The sequence below is a fragment of the Gorilla gorilla genome, chromosome 13 (assembly GCF_029281585.2).
Source record: "Gorilla gorilla gorilla isolate KB3781 chromosome 13, NHGRI_mGorGor1-v2.1_pri, whole genome shotgun sequence".
NCBI classification, from domain to species: Eukaryota; Metazoa; Chordata; class Mammalia; order Primates; family Hominidae; genus Gorilla; species Gorilla gorilla.
The window spans coordinates 87301501-87323509 of NC_073237.2; the positions used below are offsets into that span (position 1 = coordinate 87301501).

The following is a 22009-nucleotide window of genomic DNA, read 5'->3' on the forward strand; positions in this document are numbered from 1 at the left end:
GTGAGCTTCCCTGGCTGTGACTAAAATATCTTTTGCAATCTGTACAAAACCTAAGGCCGTGCAGTCACATTGCTGGGCTCCTCTTGGTCTGGAGGAGGCTGTGATCAACTCATCTCTGACCCTCATCCACTTGGTTCACACAATGTGGTTTATTGCCATTGTGCACAGCCAATTCTCCCACACACATCGCTCTGCTAAAATGTAATGGGATGTGGCCTTCATTTCATCTTATAAATGATCTTAGAATGGAAATGCTCTAAAAAGTCCACGCCAGACAAAATTTTAAAGATGGAAGTGTTGTTTTCTTTGTGTTAAGTGTATTGTTTTTGGCTAAGAGTCCTTGTAAATCTTACAAAGCCAAGAACAAGTTCAAGGTGACCTTTAAGACACGTAAGTGGCTGCTCTCCAAATAGCTCGATTAATGTTAAAAATAAAAGGTAGTATTTCAGATTTGTGGACAGAGTCGTCCAACCAGTAAGTCACCAATGCCATTTTAACTACAGTTTCTACCTTCTGACTTTAGAAATGTACTGCGTTAAAAAAAAAAAAGTTACAAAAATAGTCATTCATTCAACAAAATAGGCATGTTTTCAACCAGACATGCAGCAGGCATTGTGATAGGACTTGGCTACTGTGAGGAATAAGTCAGACCTTAGTCCCTGCCCTCACCGGACTTTGACTGCAGGGGGAAGATGACAAACGCAAGCTGATGTGCTGCAAAGTCTGCAATGCATGGCAGTAGGTCCCCTCCACCACGACACTGGGCCTACACAGCATGATCTTGATTCTGTTTTCATTTACTTGTTTATAGTCCGCACCCTCACTTGCTCTGGATGCCCAAGGGCAGAGATGGGGCTGTTGCCTTCACGAGTGCAACCCAGCACCTAGAACATTGTCTTGGTGGGAAAAATCTCTCTGGGTAAAGGAATATTTTGGCTGCTAACTTGAATGGTGGCCACTACTTAGATAGGAGGAGGGACAACATGGTTCATCAGGCCTGTCTCAGGTGCCCAGGCTGGACTATCATCTAGTGTGTCGCTAACTATAGGAACTGGGAATTGGCCTTCAGAGCAAGTGGGCTGACTGGATTTGGCAGAGCTTGACACCTCACCAGGCAGATGCAACAAAAGAGCAGGGCAGGCCCAGCCATCCCATTACTGGGTATATACCCAAAGGACTATAAATCATGCTGCTATAAAGACACATGCACACGTATGTTTATTGTGGCACTATTCACAATAGCAAAGACTTGGAACCAACCCAGATGTCCAGCAATGATAGACTGGATTAAGAAAATGTGGCACATATACACCATGGAATACTCTGCAGCCATAAAAAATGATGAGTTCATGTCCTTTGTAGGGACATGGATGAAATTGGAAATCATCATTCTCAGTAAACTATCGCAAGGACAAAAAAACAAACACCGCATGTTCTCACTCATAGGTGGGAATTGAACATTGAGAACACATGGACACAGGAAGGGGAACATCACACTCTGGGGACTGTTGTGGGGTGGGAGGAGGGGGGAGGGATAGCATTAGGAGATACACCTAATGCTAAATGACAAGTTAATGGGTGCAGCACACCAGCATGGCACATGTATATATATGTAACTAACCTGCACATTGTGCACATGTACCCTAAAACTTAAAGTATAATAATAATAAAAGAAAAGAAAAAAGAAAAAAAAGAGAGCAGGGCAGCAAGAGATTCACGGGGTAGCATGGGTGTGGTGGCCAGGGCAGGCCTGGATGCCTGCAGGAGAGGGAGGGAAGTGAAGCAGTGGATGTCGAGTGGGCGTGCAGGAGCCCGGGCATCTCCAGAGCCCCAGTCCGAGCCCCAAGAGGCAGCACCATGTCATGGTCACGTGGTGCCCTGAGACCATTTTGGTGCCCTGAGATTCTATGGATGGTGGCAGAGTTTTCCTTGATGGTGGCAGACTGGCCAGGTGGTGGAGGGATTGGCACGTGGCTGCCCCAGGCCACACCATGAGGTGTTGAGAGAGACCCTGGCTGCTCAGCTGCCCCGAGTGTGCAGCATGGAGCAGGGGCGGCTGCTCTGACGGCTCACAGCAGGAGAGGCACCTGGAGAGCTGGGCTGTGATCAGGCCCAGTAGTTTGCAGATGTCTGGAGAGAAACTGAGTCAGAGAGGAAGCCCAGGAGGTTGTGAGCCTCAGCGATCTGAGAGGCATGCATGTTGAAGAGTGAGTGAGGAGGATGGGAAGCCTACAGGCTTGGTGGGTCCTAAAGTTGCAAGAATATCACTGTCCCCTGCAGCTAAGTGGGCCTGATGTACTCCACTCAGGCCACAGTTGCTGTACATGATCTCTTGGGACCCTAGAAGTGCTCCTTTCCATGATAGCTCTTTAATACATTAGTTAAAACAATCCCCAGGAAGCCCTTGTTCCAAATATGCAGGATAAGATAAAAAGTTAGTGCAGAAACCCTCAGAGCAGGGACCAACTGTGAGTGCAGTTTGCCCTCAGAGGCCTTGGTAGTCACCCCTTCCCAACCCCCATGCCACCACTGAATCCCCATGTGGCTTGTTCTTATATGCTCTGCAGCTGAAATTCAAGTGCCCTCCTGACCTTCCTTCCCCTGTCTATTTTGAAAAGAAATAAACAGTGTAATCTTGGAGTCATCCCTTTTGTACTAGCCAAGTTCCAGGTGCAGTATGACACACTCGTTATCTCCACCTCTCTTCTCCCCTTCCTTTCCCTCATGTCTGCACACACTCCCATCCCCTCACTTCTTCCCCCTACACCCCGCCTCTCTCTCTCTCTCACACACACACATACATACACACACACACACACACACACACACACACACACACTTGAGAACCGCGGCTGCATATCATCTCCTGTGGACCTGTGCACAACCTGTGGAGACCAACTTAAAGTACTGCATCCATTCTCCATGGTTTATCCTAATTTAGGTTTGTTTCCTGGTCATATAGAATACTAAAGTGTATGTCCTTAGGAACTGTCTCAATTTCTCAGAGAAATGGGATATACGTGAATAAAATTTTTATGATTCCCTTATACTGAGTCCCACTTGCACTGCAAAGGATTAATAACATCTGTTTCCAAAGCAAGGCGTCACCTGCCATGCAAGCCACATGCTGGGGAGGGGAGGCGAAGGGTGTGAGCATTGGTGAGAGGTGTTGTTCTCATGTTCAAGGTGACAGGTATGTTATCTGGTGTCCCCAAGCTGGGTCCCACCCAGGGCCTGCTCCTGGACGAGGGCTGTATGGCTCTGATTTGCACACCCCTGATTCTGGTGGACACAACCCTTTTTCTTAGAAAGCCAGAATCACTGCGTCTTCTAGTCCTTAGCTGCATAAAAAATGGGGTGCAAAACTTCTCTGGACTGTCTATTCTTATTGTTCATTGGTTTATCCTGCAGGGCCACCCATGGAGCCCCTAACTTAAGATGCACAAATGAGCTATTGAGTGAATGTGTGTGTGTGTGTGTGTGTGTGTGTGTGTGTGTGTGTGTGTGTGTGTGTGTGAGAGAGAGAGAGAGAGAGAGAGACAGAGACAAAGAAAGAACCATCTGGAGGGCTGGCAAAAGCACAGATTTCTGCATCCCATCCCCTGAGTTTTTAATTCACAGGTCTGTGTAAGGACTCTTCCATTTGCATTCCTGCCAAGTTCTCAAATGATGCTGATGCTGCTGGTCTAGGGATATGGTGTGAGCCTGTTTGAGATATCTGTTACCTACCTGGGCTGGATTAACAACTATGATCATTTGAGATTTTCATAGTTCATTGGAGGGTCTGTAACTGCATTTGCAGTTGCAATTCCTGCAAAATGCCCAAATACTGTATTATTGGATTGGTTCCAATAAAGTTAACTTTGAAAATGCCTCTATTTGTAGAAACTTAAGTTAGATAGTAAAGAAATTCAGGCCATGAGTCAGACAGGCCCTGCCACTTAATAGCTCTGTGATTTGGACAACTTAATTTTGCTCTCTGAGCCTCTGTTTCCTCAGTAATAAAATGGGGAGACTGATGTTTTATCTGAGTCATTATGGAGATGAATTAAGTAATGTGTATAAAGCTAAGCCAATGGTTCTTATGTCTCTGTGGTTCCTACATCCATGAATTCTTTTCTTTCATCAATTCTGAAAAACATCTTGCTATTTTTTTCTTCAAATATTGCTCTCTGTTGTTCTTGCCCATTTCTTCCTTCAGAGACTCCTATTAAATACAGTTTGACCTTCTCAATTCATCCTTTATATTTTTTATTTTCCCTTGCCTTTTCTGTGTCCTGTGCTGAGTAACGTCATTGAATTAGTCTTCCAGCGCACTAATTTTTCCTTCATTTGTGTCCAATCTGCTCTTATGCTCATTCACTGATTTTTTTCAATTACATTTTTTAGAAAATTTCTAGCAGTTCTATTTGTTTGTTTGTTTGTTTTTTCAAATATTTCTGGGGCATTTTTAGAGTATCTTATTGGTTGCTAATTTCCATGGTTCCGTTTTTTATTTTGTTACACATTTCATAGTTTATATTCTATATCTGATTATTCTACTACTGAAAGTTTTGGAGGATGTAAATCTCTCTCTCTTTCCCTCCCTACCCCTTTTCTCATAACTCATGCTTCCTTATGTTTTCAGTGATCTTTCTGAGCTTATGCCTGATTGATATTAATCTGTGGGAATCCTGAGTATTCGATGCTGGGAACACTTTCCTCCAGAGCTGAAGGGGATTTCCTCTTCACAGGTCCTTGCTTTAGGGTGGGAATCCCACATCCAGGTGCTCACTGTGCTGCTGGCCTAAGATTCTGTCCCTGTCCACAGCTGTGCTGATATTGGCATTGGCCCTTTGGCCAAACCCACTTTAATTGCTCTCATTTGCCACTCACTTTTTGCTGTTCAAGTTTCAACTCACTTTTTGTCCTATACTTCAATTTCAAAAGTGAATTTGCGGCTTAGGAAAAACCTTTGCCTTGTTCATTGATGAATGAGACTGTGTTAGGCTGTCACAAGCCTCCTTTTCCACAACAAAAACTCTGTTCCATCAGTGCTTTCATATGCTGCCGTAATTGATCAAAGTATGCCATTTTATTTGACACATGTGGTTTTGCAGACCTAGGTCATCATAAAGAGTCATGACCTGTCTGAAGTTAAAACTTCAAAGAGAGTTGTGGGCTGATGTCAATATCACTTCATTGATGCTGATCAAAGTCTCCTTGAAGCTGAAAGACAAGATGCGTTAAATAATTCCACCTTCATGAACTAAGGCAGAGGGAGAGAATGAGAGGGTGTTTGTAATAAAATGTTTTAAACGACAGGTGTGTTAAAACAGCTTGGTGTGGCCTCAGATAGGGATTGTGTACTGATCTTGCTCTTGTTTGTGTGGAATGCACATGTGCCTCAGTAGTGCTATGGCGCAAGGCAGAAGCACTCAGAAGTTGCATTATCTATATCTTTCATGGATCAGTAAAGCTGGCATTTCTCCTGCCTCTTGCTGACATACACACTGTTCGGGACCTCATTCGCTCCCACATCCTCCTCTTCCCCTCTCCCAGCTCTCTTTGAGAAACCACTGTTGGGAGATGGCTCTGAGTGAGGACTGCCCACCCAACCCAGCACAGGCCCCCTCTGTCCATCTGCCCAGCCCACCTTAGCCACAGTGAGCATTCATCGTTTGCACATCTAATGCACACAGCCAGTCCCAGGCATCTTCCTTCCTCATGTATGAGTCTGACAACTGACCGGGTGATACTCTACTCTGCCATGGAAAAAAAAATGGCAGGGGAGAATGAGAACACCTAGTGGGCTGGAATGTGCCCGGCTTTTCTGTTCTGTCTACAGCAGATACAGGCAGTGTCCCAGTAGCCCTGGGGAGGCCACCTTGAGTGCCTCACTACTTCTTGGATCCTCATTTTCCCCTTGGTGCCGGGCATCACCTCTGTATATTCTCTCTCCCCTAGGGGGGTGCAGGAGAGTAGAGGGGTCCAGCCCTTCCAGGCCATGCCCCAGCAGAGTCAACATGCCTCACCTTTGCATAGTGCTCTAGTGTCTGTGAGGCACAAGGCCTGCTCATCCCAGAGACCAAGGCTGCCTACCCTGGGAAAGTAGACATGCCACAGGTCAAGGACTGTCTCAAGACCAGTTAGGACAGCTTCTCAGCATCATCTCAAGCTCAAGCCCTGGAAATCTCAGGCTTTGCAATAGCAAAACACAAATCTGTTAACTTACTCCTCCCAAGACAATTACTGGGAAAAAATATTTTGTAAATATTCAAAGGCTTCTGTGAACAGCCTGAGGCCAGTTGACCCTGAAGGCGGAAGGCAGCAAGCCAGACAGGAGCCAGGAGTCTTGCCTGTGTGCACGCCCTCTCTGGGTGTCTATAGAGCCATAAGCCTGGGTGGGTGTGCTGATGCCACCACCAGGGCAAAGCTCTCAGTAAGAGGACACAGCCAAGAGGAGGAGCAAGGCTTCCAAATCAGTTTGTCTCCTATGTTAAATTAAAAATAGCCTGGTCCAGGATCTGCCTGCAGCCAGCAGATACCTCACAGTTGATGGTGGTTAATGTTGCGAGCCTTCTGGTCTTTGCCACCTACAGATGCTGGGCCTGTGGGTTTCCTTTCTCTGCTCTTGTTTCCTGCCACCTGCCACAGGGGGCTGCCCAGGCCACATGTCCATGGTCACTACCTATACCTTCCAGTTACCTGTTGCCAGGACTGGCCAGGGCTGCTTGGTGGAGCACAGGAAGAGAGGGGATCGCCTGCAGAACCTGTCCTCTTGAAGAGCCTCAAGGAAGTGAGGCCTTTGCAGAAACTGCTTGTTCCAAAGCAAAGGGCACTCTCTGTTTCCTCTGGGTTGCTCTCTATTTCCTCCTGGTACCAGCTCTCTTTTTATACTGCTTTTATTGTGAAATATAAAACAAACACATAAGAGTGCATAACTAAATAGGTACAACTTAATGAATGATTATCAAGCAAACACAACCCAGTCAAGAAATGAAATGCACCCAGCATTGCAGGAGACCACTCCGCCCTCACACACTCATACCCATCTGTACAGCTGGCCTCCTGGGAGGCACCACCTCCTGAACTCTTGTGTTCATCACGCCCTTGCTTTTTTTGTTGTTATTTTTCATTTGTTTGTTTTTTTAGTTTTACCACCTAGGTGTACATCACTAGATAAAACAGGTGGCTTTTGTCTGTTTGGGGACTTTGTGTATATGGTAGCATGGAGTGAGTTTTATGTTTGTGAGACTCATCTGTGCTTTGTATAGCTACCATTTGCTCATTTTATTCCTTTAGAATACAGTATTGTGTGAATTCCTACAATTTACTTGCTCTGTGGTCACTTAGGTTGTGTGCAGTTTTTGATAAGCACAGATGAAGCTGCTATAAGTAGCCTTGAGGTGCATAGTGCACACATTTCATACACCTAGGGGTGGAATTGCTCATTCACGAGGTCTGTGAATGAATAAGTTCAGTTTCAGGAGACTGTTCCAAATTGTTTTCCAAAGTGGGTGAGCCCATTTATGCTCCCACAAGCAACGTAGGAGGGGCCCTGCTGCTCCCCACTCTCAGTAGCACTTAGAATGATCTTTCTAACTTCCACCAGTCTGAAGAGCATGGAATGGTACTGCCCTGGGGTCTTCATTCGTGTTTGCCAGATGCCTGATGAGGCTGATGGCATCATCTCTCAGGGCAACCTGTGCTTGTCCGTCTCAGTTTTTAACAAGAAAATGTCAATCAAGACATAGGGTAAGATGGAGTACAGCAGATTGGACATGGATTCAGAAACCAGAGTTCAGATCCCATTTATTACTGCTATCTTTTTTTTTGTAGAGATGGCGTCTCACTCTGTTGCCCAGGCTGGAGTGCCATGGTGCAGTCTTGGCTCACTGCAGCTTTGATCTCCCGGGCTCAAGTAATCCTCCTGCCTTGGCCTCCCAAAGTGCTAGGATTACAGATGTGTGCCACTGCAGCTGGTTCAGATCCCATGTATTATCTCCATGACCTTGAGGTCACAGACGTAAAAGATTAAATTATAGGAAATACTTTGGAGTGACATATTGTCACCATTCTTTCAAGGCCAACTTTTATAGGCATATGCATCCACTCTTACTGCTGTGGTATTTGGATAGATCTCTATACCCTCAAACTATAAGCCACTGATATGTATAGAATAAACATAAATAGTCTCACTTTATAAGATACTTTCCCTATAAAACAGACTCAGTTCTCCCTTTATATGAAAAGATTACCGTGTGGTTTTTTGTTGTGTTGTGTTGTATTTAACAGTCACCAACTGCTGGCTGTAATCGGCCATGTGGCTGTGAAAAGGGAGCTCACACCTTGGGCGCTGGCAACTCGGTTGGTTTGGGAGGAAGAGGCTGTTCTCACAGTGGAGAGGTTTCAGCACAGCCACCTGCTGAGGCCACAGAGAACCTAGATATGTGTCCTGTACCCTGGCCAGCTGCCCTGAGCTGTGGGGTGCTGTGCACGGCCAAGCACCGCTAGAAAAGACACTTATTCTGAATTTCACTCCTCCCATGCCATCATTCAGCTTTCAAGTCTTGGGTTAGCTTTTTGAGATGAGTCTCCATGGCAAGGGACAGGAAAGCATGGCCATGTCCAGTTCTGAAGGCCATCTCAACTCTCCCTGTGGTCGTGTATCTGACCTCTTGCAACCAGGAGGAGGCATCAGAAATTTTCCCAGTACCCAGATGTCCCAAGGCAGTTGGGCACACTTGAACTCTGCCCCAAGTACAGTGCATTTGGGCACGTGGCTTAACAATTTTGGACCTCAGCTTCCTCATTTTAGAAAATGCAGGGGCCAAAGAGGCTTCCTGGGACTTCATGACTCACCGTCAGAACCTAAGATCTCATGATCTAAAGGGCTGCAGCTGTGGAGAGGGGAGAATGGGGCTGTGTGTGTGACTACGAAGCTAAACTGGGGGATTCACACCCGTTTCGTGCCTTTTCAGCCTCCACCGGGACCTCGAACTCCCCAAGTCCTACAGGTCTTCCAGGGGATCTCTCACCTCCCCATGAGTCGTAAGCCTTACGTGGCATGCACTGCAGTGGGGGTGTTGTTCCCTGCCTGGCATCAGACTCCCGCGTCTCTGTTCACCAGGACCCAGGGCAGGGGGTTGTTCTGAGGGTCGCCCAGCATTACCATGAAGACAGAGCCTTGTCTGCTCAGCATGGCCAGCACAGCTCTGGTTTCACCTCTGTCTCTTCACCCCACAGTGGATGTCATTTTCTTCTCCTGGGGGTGTTACCCAACAATATCATCATTTGAAAGTGTTTGAAGTCCAGCCCTGCCTCCCTTTCCTGCACTGGGAGCATGGAAGTCCAGCCCTGCCTCCCTTTCCTGCAGTGGGAGCGTGGAAGTCCAGCCCTGCCTCCCTTTCCTGCAGTGGGAGCATGGGAGGGACTGACGAAGGCCCGGGGGATGGAAGCTTCCATATCCCTCCATCTCTGGTCCAGAAGATGGCTGGTTAAAATGCCCACCAAACACCCCCGCCCACGCTCCAAGCTAGGTGGCGGAGCTGTCCATCTTGGATCTAACCCAAATGCAGGCCCTGGTGAAGAAAGGTGAGTCCACAGTGCTCCACAGATAATCAGGGCCCATGGAGCCCCTGTGCTCATCACCCTGAGAAGCATCACTGCTACCGAGCACCAGGCTCTCCTGACCACCGCCCAGAGCTCCTGGGCCCTGCTAGAGCTTAGCCATGGTCCATTCATCACCAACCTGCTAGCATTTCCTTGTTGCAAGCTTGCCCACTGGCATCATCCCTGAGTGGTAAACTGGGCCTTCCTGGGTTGGGTAAAGCCCTTGACCCTGAGGCTCCAAACTCTGCCCTCCAGCTGCCTTGCCAGGTGACAGGCCCCAAGGAGCGGCTGCTGACCGTTCAGGCCAGGGTGCTTCCTCCCAGCGTCCCACCTGGGGACTGGCGGGCCTGGGGATGATGCAGTTCCATCCTCTCTTCTAGGATCCGAGCCAGAGACAACAACGGCTCCTACGCCCTGTGCCTGCTGCACGAAGGGAAGGTGCTGCACTATCGCATCGACAAAGACAAGACAGGGAAGCTCTCCATCCCCGAGGGAAAGAAGTTCGACACGCTCTGGCAGGTACCCAGCCTCCTCTTCCCACCTTGTGGGTAGAGTACAGGTCACATGGGGCTTCTTGTCCCATGGACTCTTAGACATGAGAGGAAGTGGACCACCCACTGCCCACAGTGTGGTCCCCAGGCCAGCAGCAGCTCTGGAGCTCATGAGAAACACACACCTGGACCACACCTGGGCCCCTGCCCCACCTGCCCATCAGACCCCACTTTCAGCCTCCCGGTGGCTTCTGTGTTTGAGAAGCTCTGGTCCAGAGGCCGTCATGTGAGGTGAACGAAGTTTCCATGGCTTGTTCAGGGCCACTCAGCCCTCAGTGCCACAAGGTGATGTAAGTGCAGGGCTGCGTTCAGAGTTTAACAAGACACTCTCTTTGGAGAGCTAGAAAATATTTCTTCCTAGGATATTCTAACTAGAGCCCAGAACAGCCTTTCAGACAAAGACACACAAAATAAAGGAATGGATGCCTGGGGAAGGAGGCCTAGGAACAGCCAAGCAGGACTTTGTTGGTGGTGTGAGAGGCTGAATTAGACAGCAAATGTCAGGTGCCCTCCTCATTGTAAATCGAGTCTCTCTCTGTGGAAACTAAGGCAATTTAGGAAGCACATCCTAAATTTAGGAAGCATACTCCCTGGGCTCCAGGCTGCTGCTTATACTGATTGCCACAGCCCTGGTCTAAAAAGTGCTTATTCCTGACCCAGCTACTAGAAAACCCTGAAACAACTCACAATTTGGAAGTTCCTTAGGCACTAATGAGCACTAAAATAATGCTCATCACTGCTTTCCCTGAATCGCAGTGAGCACAGATTGCTTGTCTTAATTTTGCATTACAGCTACACTGGCTGATGATGAAGGAAATAACCGTTACAGTACTTCGTGCATCATCTTAGCAGAGCATCCTATAAACTGTAGTAGGTTCAGAAACAGGGAGAAAGCCAACCGAATCTGCCACCACCCCACCGCCCCAGAGCACCAGCTACCTTGAACATGTGTGGGTGAGGGGCACAATCAGGGCGTGTTCAAATGTCCTCACCCAAGCCCACCTGGGGCCACACATGCAGTCAATGTTGAGGAAAGGACTCAACTCAAAATCCTGTCTTTTCAAAAACTGAGACTACAGAGCCTTAGCCCCTTTAAAGCACTTAAAGTTACTACTTCCAAATGTGATTTGCTTTCTAGTGCTGTAATTGGAAAAAAAAATACTCCTTTTTTGAATGCTGGATATGATCATATTAAAACATGTTAGTCACAACATTTACATTGTCTTTTGATTTTGTGGCTCATTGCCATTTCTCATCATTAACCACAGGCTTCTTTCTTTTAACGATATTGATTCGAAAGAGTATTTAACCTTTCTACACTCAAAGCCCCAAAGCGCATCAGGGAGGTGGGTAGGGAATGTGGCCTTCTGGAATGCAAAGGCACCTGGGGTCCTCTATGCCAGCTTAATGCTCCAAGGTCCCAGGCCGCATCACTTATAAACAGCCATTCATTCACCTTCTCCTGAAAGGGCATTTTATGTGTGTGGCGTTCTCTCACCATTTCAAAGGCTGAGCACTCACCATAGTGTTAAGCATCTCTAATTATTGAGAATGTCCTTCCCAAGAATCTTTACTATTTGTATTGATTCCCCTGGTAGATCATAGCATTCATCCCTAATTAAATATTCCTCATTGTATATTTTCTAGGCACTGTGTTTAGGAAACTACGTCAAAAATGCCAGCAATACATTCCAATTTCCCATGCATGATTTCATTGATTTTTCTTGACAGCGTTCTAAGGTACTTCTGTACCCCACCCAACTCCAGGGCCCCAGTGCTATTTCACGGAGAGTTGGTGATTGCCATAATACCCTATTTCAATATTCTTTACTGTAGACCAGGGATCTGCAAACCCACAGACCAACTCTGGCTCTCAGCCTGTTTCTGTGTAGTCCCTGAAGAGAATGGTTTGTATGCTGTTAAAGGTGTTGTTTTGGATAAATAAATAAATAAACAAAGGACACAGATAAGGTATGAGGCCCACAAAAGCCTAAAATACCACTTTCTGGCCCTTTACAGAAAAAATTTGCTGCCCCTAGCCCAAGAGGGGGGATCCCTAGCTGTGGGCCCACTTCCCCAGCCACCCTTGTGGAGTGGACTTAAGCACATAAAAGCATTTACGTGTCTTGGGGCCACTTTGAAAGCCCAACAGTCAGTCAGTAGCTCTCAGTCACTATTTGTCTATTTCCTGACCTTGGTATTTACCACTTTCTTACTTTTTTCTCTTTCAGCTAGTCGAGCATTATTCTTATAAAGCAGATGGTTTGTTAAGAGTTCTTACTGTCCCATGTCAAAAAATCGGCACACAGGGTGAGTTCCCGAGACACTGGAGTCTCGGTGTTTGAGGTATCAGTGACAATCAGCCTCATTTTAGACTTAGGTGATTGCAGATTTGGGTTGGATGAGGACTTATTTTTACGGGTTGATTAATAATGATATCAGAGCACTCCGATTTTGTATATCGTGAATCAAAAAATAGCCAGTTGCTTTAACTTTAAAAAAATTGTAATTTATTTGTCTTCATTGCATGCGGGAAAAAGTAAAAGAGGGTCGAAAGAAGTACCTGCGGAAAGCGTGCTCACTTCTCAAGCAGTAGCACATCCTGATCTCATTGATTGATCTGCAGTGGGGAGGGGAAGGAAGTGGTTTCCACAGATAGAGCAGTAATTGTCCATGCTCTCTCTAACCAGGAAATGTTAATTTTGGAGGCCGTCCACAACTTCCAGGTTCCCATCCTGCGGTAAGTGTCACTAGGAATACCACCGAATGAGAAGCTGTTGCATATTTCACAAATGAAGAGCATGTTTTAGCTAACAGGAGTAGTGGGCATTGATATTTTGATTGCCCTTCAAAACATACTCCGTGATGAGCTGGGATTGCTAGTGAGTGTTAGGCAGAATCAGCCTCCTATTAGTGATAAACTAACCACATTTTCTTTTCTTTTTTTCTTTTTTTTTCTTTTTTTTTTTTTTTTTTTTTTTGGAGATGGAGTGTCTCACTGTCACCCTGACTGGAGTGCAGTGGTGCAATCACGGCTCACTGCAACCTCTGCCTCCCAGGTTGAAGCCTTTCTCATGCCTCAGCCTCCCGAGTAGCTGGGATTACAGGTGCCTGCCATCACACCTGGCTAATTTTTGTATTTTTTAGCAGAGACGAGGTTTTGCCATTTTGGTCAGGCTGGTCTCAAATTCCTGGCCTCAAGTTATCCTCCTGCTTCAACCTCCCAAAGTGCTTGGATTACAGGCATGAGCCACCACACCCTGCCTAGCCACATTTTCTTAACTTCTTGTCTAGATGAAATTCTCTTGTCTAGATGAAATTCTCTTCATTTTTGGAGAATATACACAATGCGAATGAAACCCAATATTAAATTGGAAGTAGGCCTCTTACAATATTTGAGAAATGGGAACATATTTTTTAACTTCATCCTTGAGCGGTCCATGTTAACACACATGTGTAATTCACAGGACCCCAGCTGTCTCCTCCCTCCAGCCTGTTAGGAGGTCAGGTACAGATTTATGCTCTAAGCAGGAATTATTTTCCTGCTCTTTTCTTGGGGCTACATATGGACTTTTTTTTTTTTTTTTTTTTTTTTTTGAGACGGAGCCTCGCTCTGTCGCCCAGGCTGGAGTGCAGTGGCGCGATCTCAGCTCACTGCAAGCTCCGCCTCCCGGGTTCACGCCATTCTCCTGCCTCAGCCTCGCGAGTAGCGGGGACTACAGGCGCCCGCCACAACGCCCGGCTAATTTTTTTATATTTTTAGTAGAAATGGGGTTTCACCGTGTTAGCCAGGATGGTCTCGATCTCCTAACCTCGTGATCTGCCCGCCTCGGCCTCCCAAAGTGCTGGGATTACAGGCGTGAGCCACCACGCCCGGCCCATATGGACTTTTTATGCCCTTTAATGCCATCTGTGAAGTGTGCCCTCTGCACCTCACTTTTTGCCTGGTAACCCTTGAAAAACAAAATCTGCAGAAAGCCAAATATACATCCTGCCTCCAGTAGGGACAATTGGCTGCCCAGTAGCTGAGCCCAGGTTGAAATAGGGGAGGCTGTCCAGGGGCAGCACTTGTTATCAAATGCAGGGAATGTGAATTTGCTAAAATACCAGTGAACTTTGGGATCAAAATGTAATGCCTTTATGGAAGTGTGACTTTATTTTGCCCTTTACAGGGCTCACAGGCCTGGCAACTCTACCTTAATGTTATAGGCTCCGTGAGACAGATCCATACACCCTGATTCAGATGGATGAGGGCTTAGGGCTGAGAACTCTTAAAAGAATGTCAAGCTCTGTGTTTAGCCATCATCACCCAATGACTACAAGAAGTTAGATATTTTGGAATAACTTTTTAATTGACTGGTAAGATACATATGGAAAAAAAATGCATACGCCCTATGTGTACAACTCAATTAATTTCCACAAAATTTTCCACCGTGGAACCAGCACCCACCATGAAGAAGCAACACAACTGAGCACTCAGATCTACTTGTAGTTTCTCTTGGTGGTTTGTCTTGAGCTTGCAACTTAATAATTCCACATGAAGCATGAGCTAGTGAATGTAACAGCTCTAATTTTGTAGCCTTCAGTGGAACATATTTCCCAAATATATTTCTAGATCCTTCTTCCCAAGTGGCAGGCCCTTCCAGAAGCCTTCCCAATGATCAGGTGTTGCCCGTGGTCGATCTCATTGGCAGGGACAGGAGGGGGTTAGTGGTGCGATTATAGAAGCAAGTTTAAGTAGCATGTCATGGAAGGGATCCTGTATTTGTTTTCTGAAACATTTACTGTTCCTCTTTGCCGTTGTGGTTTCTAGACTTGGTCAGCGGGTGGAATAATCTCAAGAATCAAATCATACTCCTTCCCAAAGCCTGGCCACAGAAAGGTGCTAAAGCATCCCCTGCTTGCTGTCCAACTAAGTGGTAGGACCAACGCGCACTCAGCTCCCGCCCGCCCAGTCTGCCCTGTGTGTGCGCTGCCCCCCATCTCTTGCCACTCCGCTTCCAGGCCTCTTTGCCCTTGCTCACACCTGCTGTTCCTGGGCAGCCGCGCCCCAGGTACATCATGTGCTTTTCATGTGGGTCCTCAGTCCGTCAGCTGGAAGTCCAACAGTGTGAGCATGCTTTCTGTGCTCAAGCGTCATTTTAAAGTCGTTTCAGTTGGCGTCATCCGTCATAGCTAATTATCATGTCGGAAAATCTTTTCAAAGATGGCCCACTTACTGTTTGGTGGCCAGACTCACGTGTTGCAGTGTTCTGGTAATTGATTATGTAAGTTATGTTGTGATGGAGGGAACACCAAGGTTTTGTGAGCTGCGCTGCACAGTGAGGTCAGGCAGTGCATGGTAACTTCATTATGGCTTAGACGTCTAACACAGAACTGCAAATGTGACATGTAAAGAAGAGGTGTAATCTGAGGACTAGAAAAACCAGTTTTCTTTTTGAGGCCGTAATGTTGACATCTCATTGATTTCCATGTTTTGTTCTATTATTGGATTTTGAGGGAAAATAAAAATAAGTTCTTTTTCATGACTTTTATTTATAATGACTTATTTATTCCTTCCCCCAAAGTATGTATATATAATGTGTTTGAATTGCTTTTTTTCCATTCTACTTTTATTATCAGTGGGGTAAAATTGATTCTTTTATCAGTAATTCTTTTTATTTTCATATTACTTGGTGTTTTTACCGACATTTTAGCATATAATTGAGCATCCACTCATGAAATAGATTGCCTAAAGTATTTACTAGAAACAACAGAAATAAAAGACATAAAACCCCTGAGATTTTATTTAGTAATAATTTTCCAAGTTTACTCATACTCAAGAAGTTCTCAATCGTGTTGACCATAGAACAGAAAGATTTAATGGAGTGTTTGAGAGGAAGAAAAGGTTTATTTTACACTTGAATAAAGTAACTACGTCTGTTTTTCATGTTTACCCAAGGCAAAACACCCCCACAGATTACTCACAGTGGCTAAAGAAATACCTAGAAAATAAGTTTTGGTGCATCTTTAGACTACAGGAGAACATGTCAGAAAAAAGTTGAAGAAAATATCAGTGACCACCTAAAAATAAAGAAGTATATGTGTAGATAACAACCATAACATCATCAAAAGAGAAATGAGAAACTGGGAGTAAGTAGCACTAATGCTGACACATAGATTAATAGCTTTAATATACAAAGAGATTCTAAAAATAATTAAGAAAAATATTAACTGTCTACTAGGATAACTGGCAGGGAATATCAGTAGTAGTTTATAGTAAAGCAAATATAAATAATTCTTAAACATATGAAATGTTGTTTAACTTCATGAGAAGAGAAATGCAAGTTAAAACTATGGTGCTTAACTGTGTCCACCTATGATCCAAATTTTAAAAGCTTGATAACACTGTAGTAAAGGCATGGTAGATAAGCACTTTCACTCTTCCTTGGGGAAGTCTGAAATGATGCAATCTGTAAGAAAGGATCTGCAATTTTATTTCTAAGTATGTACAGATATTCTTGCATTTGTGTGAAATCATGTACATGTGAAGGTGTTTTTTCCAAAATTGTATAATTGACAAAGTCTGATAATAATTTAAATGCCTATCAATGGAAAACAAATGAAATTGGTTACAGTAAAATTGCTACTATGGGAGGCAGCTGAGATCTAGAATTGTTTTCAAAATATAATTTTAAGTGTAAAAGACAATGTCCTGCACACACACACATACACATACATATATACAGAATGTGTTGATATCGTATACAGTATCCTAGAAAAATACAGAAAATGCTGGCAATGCTGGTTGCCTCTGGAGTAAGAGATGGGAATGTTAAGAAATCCCACTTTTCATTGTAAACTCTGTTGTATCTTTTTAAATTTGAACCTGTTAAGAAATTTTAATCAATTTTTTTAAAACAGAAAATTAAATAGTAGAGAGTAATTAATCTGATTAATATTGTGAAAATACCTTTCTGGCAAAAAAAAAAAGTTTGCTTTCTATTTAAGTTTAGAAGAACTTTAAAGTATACATTGAATTTTTTATAGAAATAAGAAACTGGAAATAAGTATTACTAATGATGACACATATTTAAGGCCAAAAATATCAACAGATAATTTTTAAAAGATCAAGGTTGTATGGTTTAAGCTATAGATTAAAAATATTTTAATTGCTTATCAGAAATATTTTAGAGCTAATATGTATATTTTCACAAACAAATGGGGAACCTTCCATTATGTAATCAGTCATGAGAAAAGAATTGTGAGAATTATGTCAAATGTCCCATCATGTTAGCTAAGAGATAAATAACTTTCTTGAACTTGTTAATTTGCTCAGTGTACATAGTTGTTTTAATAATTCAGGCACAAAAAATACATGTTAGAACTTGAACTACCTATAGCATCTAGATAGTCAATGAAAAGTATGTTTAGATTTGAAGATGATTATGAATCAGATAATTTAAATTTTTCATAAAATTACTAACAGGCTGATGCATTTTAAACTTGTCTTTAGAAATTAGTAGCTTACTGCCAAGCACAGTGGCTCATGCCTATAATCCCAACACTTTGGGAGGCCGAGGCAGGTGGATCACTTGAGGTCAGGAGTTCAAGACTAGCCTGGCCAATATGGTGAAAACTCGTCTCTATTAAAAATACAAAAATTAGCCAGGAGTGGTGGCACACGCCTATAATCCCAGCTACTCAGGAGGCTGAAGCAGGAAAATCACTTAAGCCTGGGAGGTGGAGATTGCAGAGATCGTGCCATTGCCCTCCAGCCTAGGAGACAGAGCAAGACTCTGTCTCAAAAACAAAAAAAGAAAAGAAAAGAAAAGAAATTAGTAACATATTTATAAAATATAAACAAAATTAACTTAAGAATACAACTAGTAGTCTTTAAATGAATTAAACCCCTCCCAGTATTAGTCCTGGAATTTCTTTCTCTGCTGCTTTAAGCACAGAACCTTATCCTTCTTTTATGGAAAATAGGTGGAAATTAAACAGCAACATCCCTGAAAAGACTTCCAGGGAACTTTTCAGCTTTGCATTTCAAAGGCACATCCCCTAAGAGGATTAAACTGAAATGTGTCCCAGAATTTCCAATTAAAACCCATTTTTCATGTTTTATTCCAACACATACATTGGTGATTATAATATTTTAAAATTTACATTTAAGTACAGGGCTCAGTGGGAAGAGAAAAAAGAAAGAAACATCCTCAAGTCATACCCTGTTGCTTGGTAATGCCTTAGTAGACCAGACCCTTGAGAAAATGTGTTTTCATATAATTATAAAGGAACAGATTTTAGATCTTCGCTGTAAGAGAAGAGTAATTGCAGAGGTCAAGTGTTATTTTCATGGATCTCAGAGCGAAGCTAATAGTAGCCTAATCCCCAGCCAACAGTCTGCCCTCGCCTGTGGGGGTCTACTGAACCAGGGTAATTCCACCAAAAAAAGGAAACCAAACCTAGTTTATTGCAGCCAATATTTCTAAAGCCAACTGGCTCTTTTGTCACTATTATTGTGATGACTAATGACTGTATTGTCATCTGCATTACTGCTGTTGCCTAATTTGAAAATGGCCCAAGAATCTGGGAGTAAAAATTAAGATCTAGTAAATGGATGTTAGGACACTTGGCAATACTCTGGAATCAGGAAACTCTGAATGGGCCTATCAGTTCCACAGACCAATAATTTTTTCCTCTTTTGTTCACTTTTGGATCACCTGCTTTTAAACATAGGCACTCAAAGAATACTTGTCAAATACATTTTCTATTCGCAGTTAAACCTTACCAATAGGAAATCAGGGATAATAATTTATAACTGGACTTATTATTGCAGAGTGATATCCTTACCTGAATTTATAAAATTTAAAGAAAAGTCACCAGTTATTCTTTTGGAAGGTAGAAAGCTAAGGTGGCTAATGCCATCTAGCGGTGGACTGCAGGTTTGAGCCTGTTCTGAGTATTAGCAAAAATGAAGAAAGTGGAATGGTCAACATTTCATTTACACCTTGTTGCTCACTGTGCAGAACAGATGACACTTATTGATTGGGACAGAATGGCTCTCTCAAATGCAAACATAAAGAATAAAAGGTTAATAGTAATGTAGACCGGAAATATATTTTTTATCAAAATTAAATGTCATTACATTTTTTAAAAATAGTATTTTTACAATTTATCATTATGCCACATTAGTTTTCTTTTTAACTAAGCATTTTGTTTTAGAGATTGTTTTGGTTATTGTTCTACTAAGTGGCATATTCACCAAGTGCTTTGGGAAAGATGAAGCATGGATTTTGCATCTTTATCATAAAGTAACTACTGTTGTTTTAACTGACTCAATAGGAAACCTCCCATTTCTTCCACATTCTTCCAGTTGTGGCATCATTCTTTGCTCCAGTCCTGTTAGTCACCAGAAAGAGATAGGGGCAGGGAGCCCAGGGATCTGGGTAGGAGAGAGTTGATTTGGGGTTATTGAGAGACATGAGGGTTCTTTGTGGCTTGGCTTAAAAGGCTCATAATCACATAGTGGTCTGTGTTGGGCAGCATGGAAATGAAGCCCCAAGCTTTCTTGGCTATAAACATGGAGTTCTAATTTCTGAGGAAGATCTCCCATCTGTTTCCCTATCCATAAGCCAAGATAGACTAGGGGTGAACAACACACTGCTAGTGAGAGTATAAATTATTTGTGCCCAGGGGTTTAGATTCTCTGTGTCCATCGCTACTAATTCTTACTCATTCCTGACACCCTAGTATCCCTTTCAGCATATTTTGACAACCCCATCTCTGTTTTAAAATTCTTCCCTGCAGGATTCATATGTCAGGGAATTGCGTTCTGGTTTAATTGGAACAAGCCATTTGGAAGTCCTCCTGGTCTGGAGAACATTCTGTGAGGGTAGAGAGGCTGCAACCCCAGGATAATGTCCTCAGTGGGAGGGACAGGAGGTCTTATGTCAAGAAGAGGTGATGGTCCCTCTCCTCACCAGTGATGGCTAGTCCGAGGACATCCTTTAATTCCACATCTGTTCAAGTTTTGTCTTTGGATCTCAGAATGTGCCTGCCTGCAGGGAAAATCAAAGGAGTTGAAATGACAGTAAATATTAACCTTGAAAGAGACTTTAAAAAAAATAAAACTATTTTCAGCCTAGAATTGGTTGCGGGAGAGAACTGGGCAAAAGAGGAGGATGGCAAGCCTAGGGGATCACCCAGTTTCTGTCAGGACAGTTTTCCAGAGGCAGGATAATTATATTATAAATCAGAAGTGAAACCACAGCACAGTCCTGTAATCATATGTAAATGTTTAAAAGAAATAGATTGTCATTTGGAATTATTCATTCTTATTTCTCTTCATCAGCATAAAGGCTTGAGAGAGAGCTAATTTTTAAAGCACATTAGATTATACTTCACATCTCCTAGTTTTTAGAAGTGATTTTCATTCATTCACCCATCCATTCATTCATGTGTTTGTTCAACACATTTTTATTGAGCGTCCTTGTGGACGTGGCACAGTTCCGAGTGCAGCGAATAAATGTCTCCCCCTCCTTGAGCTTATATTCTATTTTTATTTTTGATGTATCATAGTTACTTCTGTTAATCAGTTCAGTAGAAGTGCTGAGATACTCTGTGACAAAACAGATCCCATCAACATCATTTTTACAAATAAGACCAGATGTCCTTTAGCCTTGTCAACAGGCTTGGGCCATGGTGAGCAATGTCTGCCTCTGAAGTGCTCAGCAGACCATGTGAAAAAAGAAGGTCCGGGTGTTTGGAAACAATGGCTGAGTGGCGGTAGTGGTGCATTGTGACCTCATTATTCTGCTTTTGGTTTCTCGCCTTGTAATGTGAATAAGGCACATGAGGATTTAGTGTGTGTCATAAGATAAGTGACTGTCACGTTAAGCTTAATGTCTCTGTTTCTGTAACTTTCTCCATAATCTGGCAGTATCTCATTTCTTCGTGGCCAGTGTTTGGGCACTGAAAAGGTCAATCAATACATAGAATTGCGACTCAACTCACGCTGAAAAAAAAAAAAAGCATCTGAATCATGGTTCTCCTGTGAATTAAATTTAGTAGCAAGAATCTTGTTTTAATTTGGAAGAAAGGGTGGGTCAGGAAAACTCAAGATAGAGACTTTCAAAAGGGAAAGTCCTTAGGATAATGAGTAGATTTTCCCCCCCAGTTGTTTCATGATATAAACTGATGTGGACCAAATAAATAATAGGGAAGGTTGCTGTTAACAGGCTGCATAACTTTGTCTCAGATATGCCTCTATTACCTGCTGTGGGCATTAGGAAGAATTGCCTTCCTTCAGCTGCACAAAGAGGAGCCCCTGTCTCACAGGGGTACTGATTTCCAGCATTAGCTGTGGCAGCTGGAGCATTGCTGGCCTAGGTGGCAGCAACTGGCCTTCCCTTGGGACCTGTAGTCACTGACCAGTGCCACCCTCTGCCATCCACCTCAATGCTGCTGCATCTCCACCGAAGATAAAGACTTGGGTGGAGACTTGGAAAACATACGTGCGTTGGAGTTGGGAAGTAGGTAGGAGCAGCTGATGAATACTAATTTTCCTCTTTAAATAATGTCCATGTAATATGAAATTGAAGAGCACAAGTTAAAGAAGGAAAATGCTTCCAAGGCGAACATGCAAATCATCAGCCATCTTTGGTAGGTGGGAATAGGATGTGCAAGGGGGTGAGTGGGGAAGCAGCTCTATCCAGGCCAGTAGAGTTGACTCTCACCACACCCTCTGAACACCTCACAGGGTCCCTTGAGTTGTAGCAGCACAAGCTTGCTTTAGCCCTTACAAGATCCAAATAATTGCCCGAAGAATGAGATCAGCCTTATTTTCTTCCCTGTTTTTCGTAATTCTTTCCTTTGTCTTTCCT

At 43.7% G+C, this 22009-nt stretch overlaps 1 protein-coding gene across 4 annotated transcripts in view; it reads left to right on the forward strand.

The window, feature by feature from the left end:
• Positions 1-22009, forward strand: part of SYK (spleen associated tyrosine kinase) — a 94180-nt gene that overhangs the window by 50739 nt on the left and 21432 nt on the right. For 2 of the 4 annotated variants that reach the window (XM_031014774.3, XM_055351492.2), the window contains exons 4-7: positions 9975-10113; positions 12377-12455; positions 12836-12885; positions 14959-15027. In XM_031014774.3, the coding sequence (XP_030870634.1) occupies positions 9975-10113; positions 12377-12455; positions 12836-12885; positions 14959-15027 (337 nt within the window). The remainder of the gene's footprint in view (positions 1-9974; positions 10114-12376; positions 12456-12835; positions 12886-14958; positions 15028-22009) is intronic. The other 2 variants (XM_031014775.3, XM_055351498.2) reach the window with 1 other exon arrangement.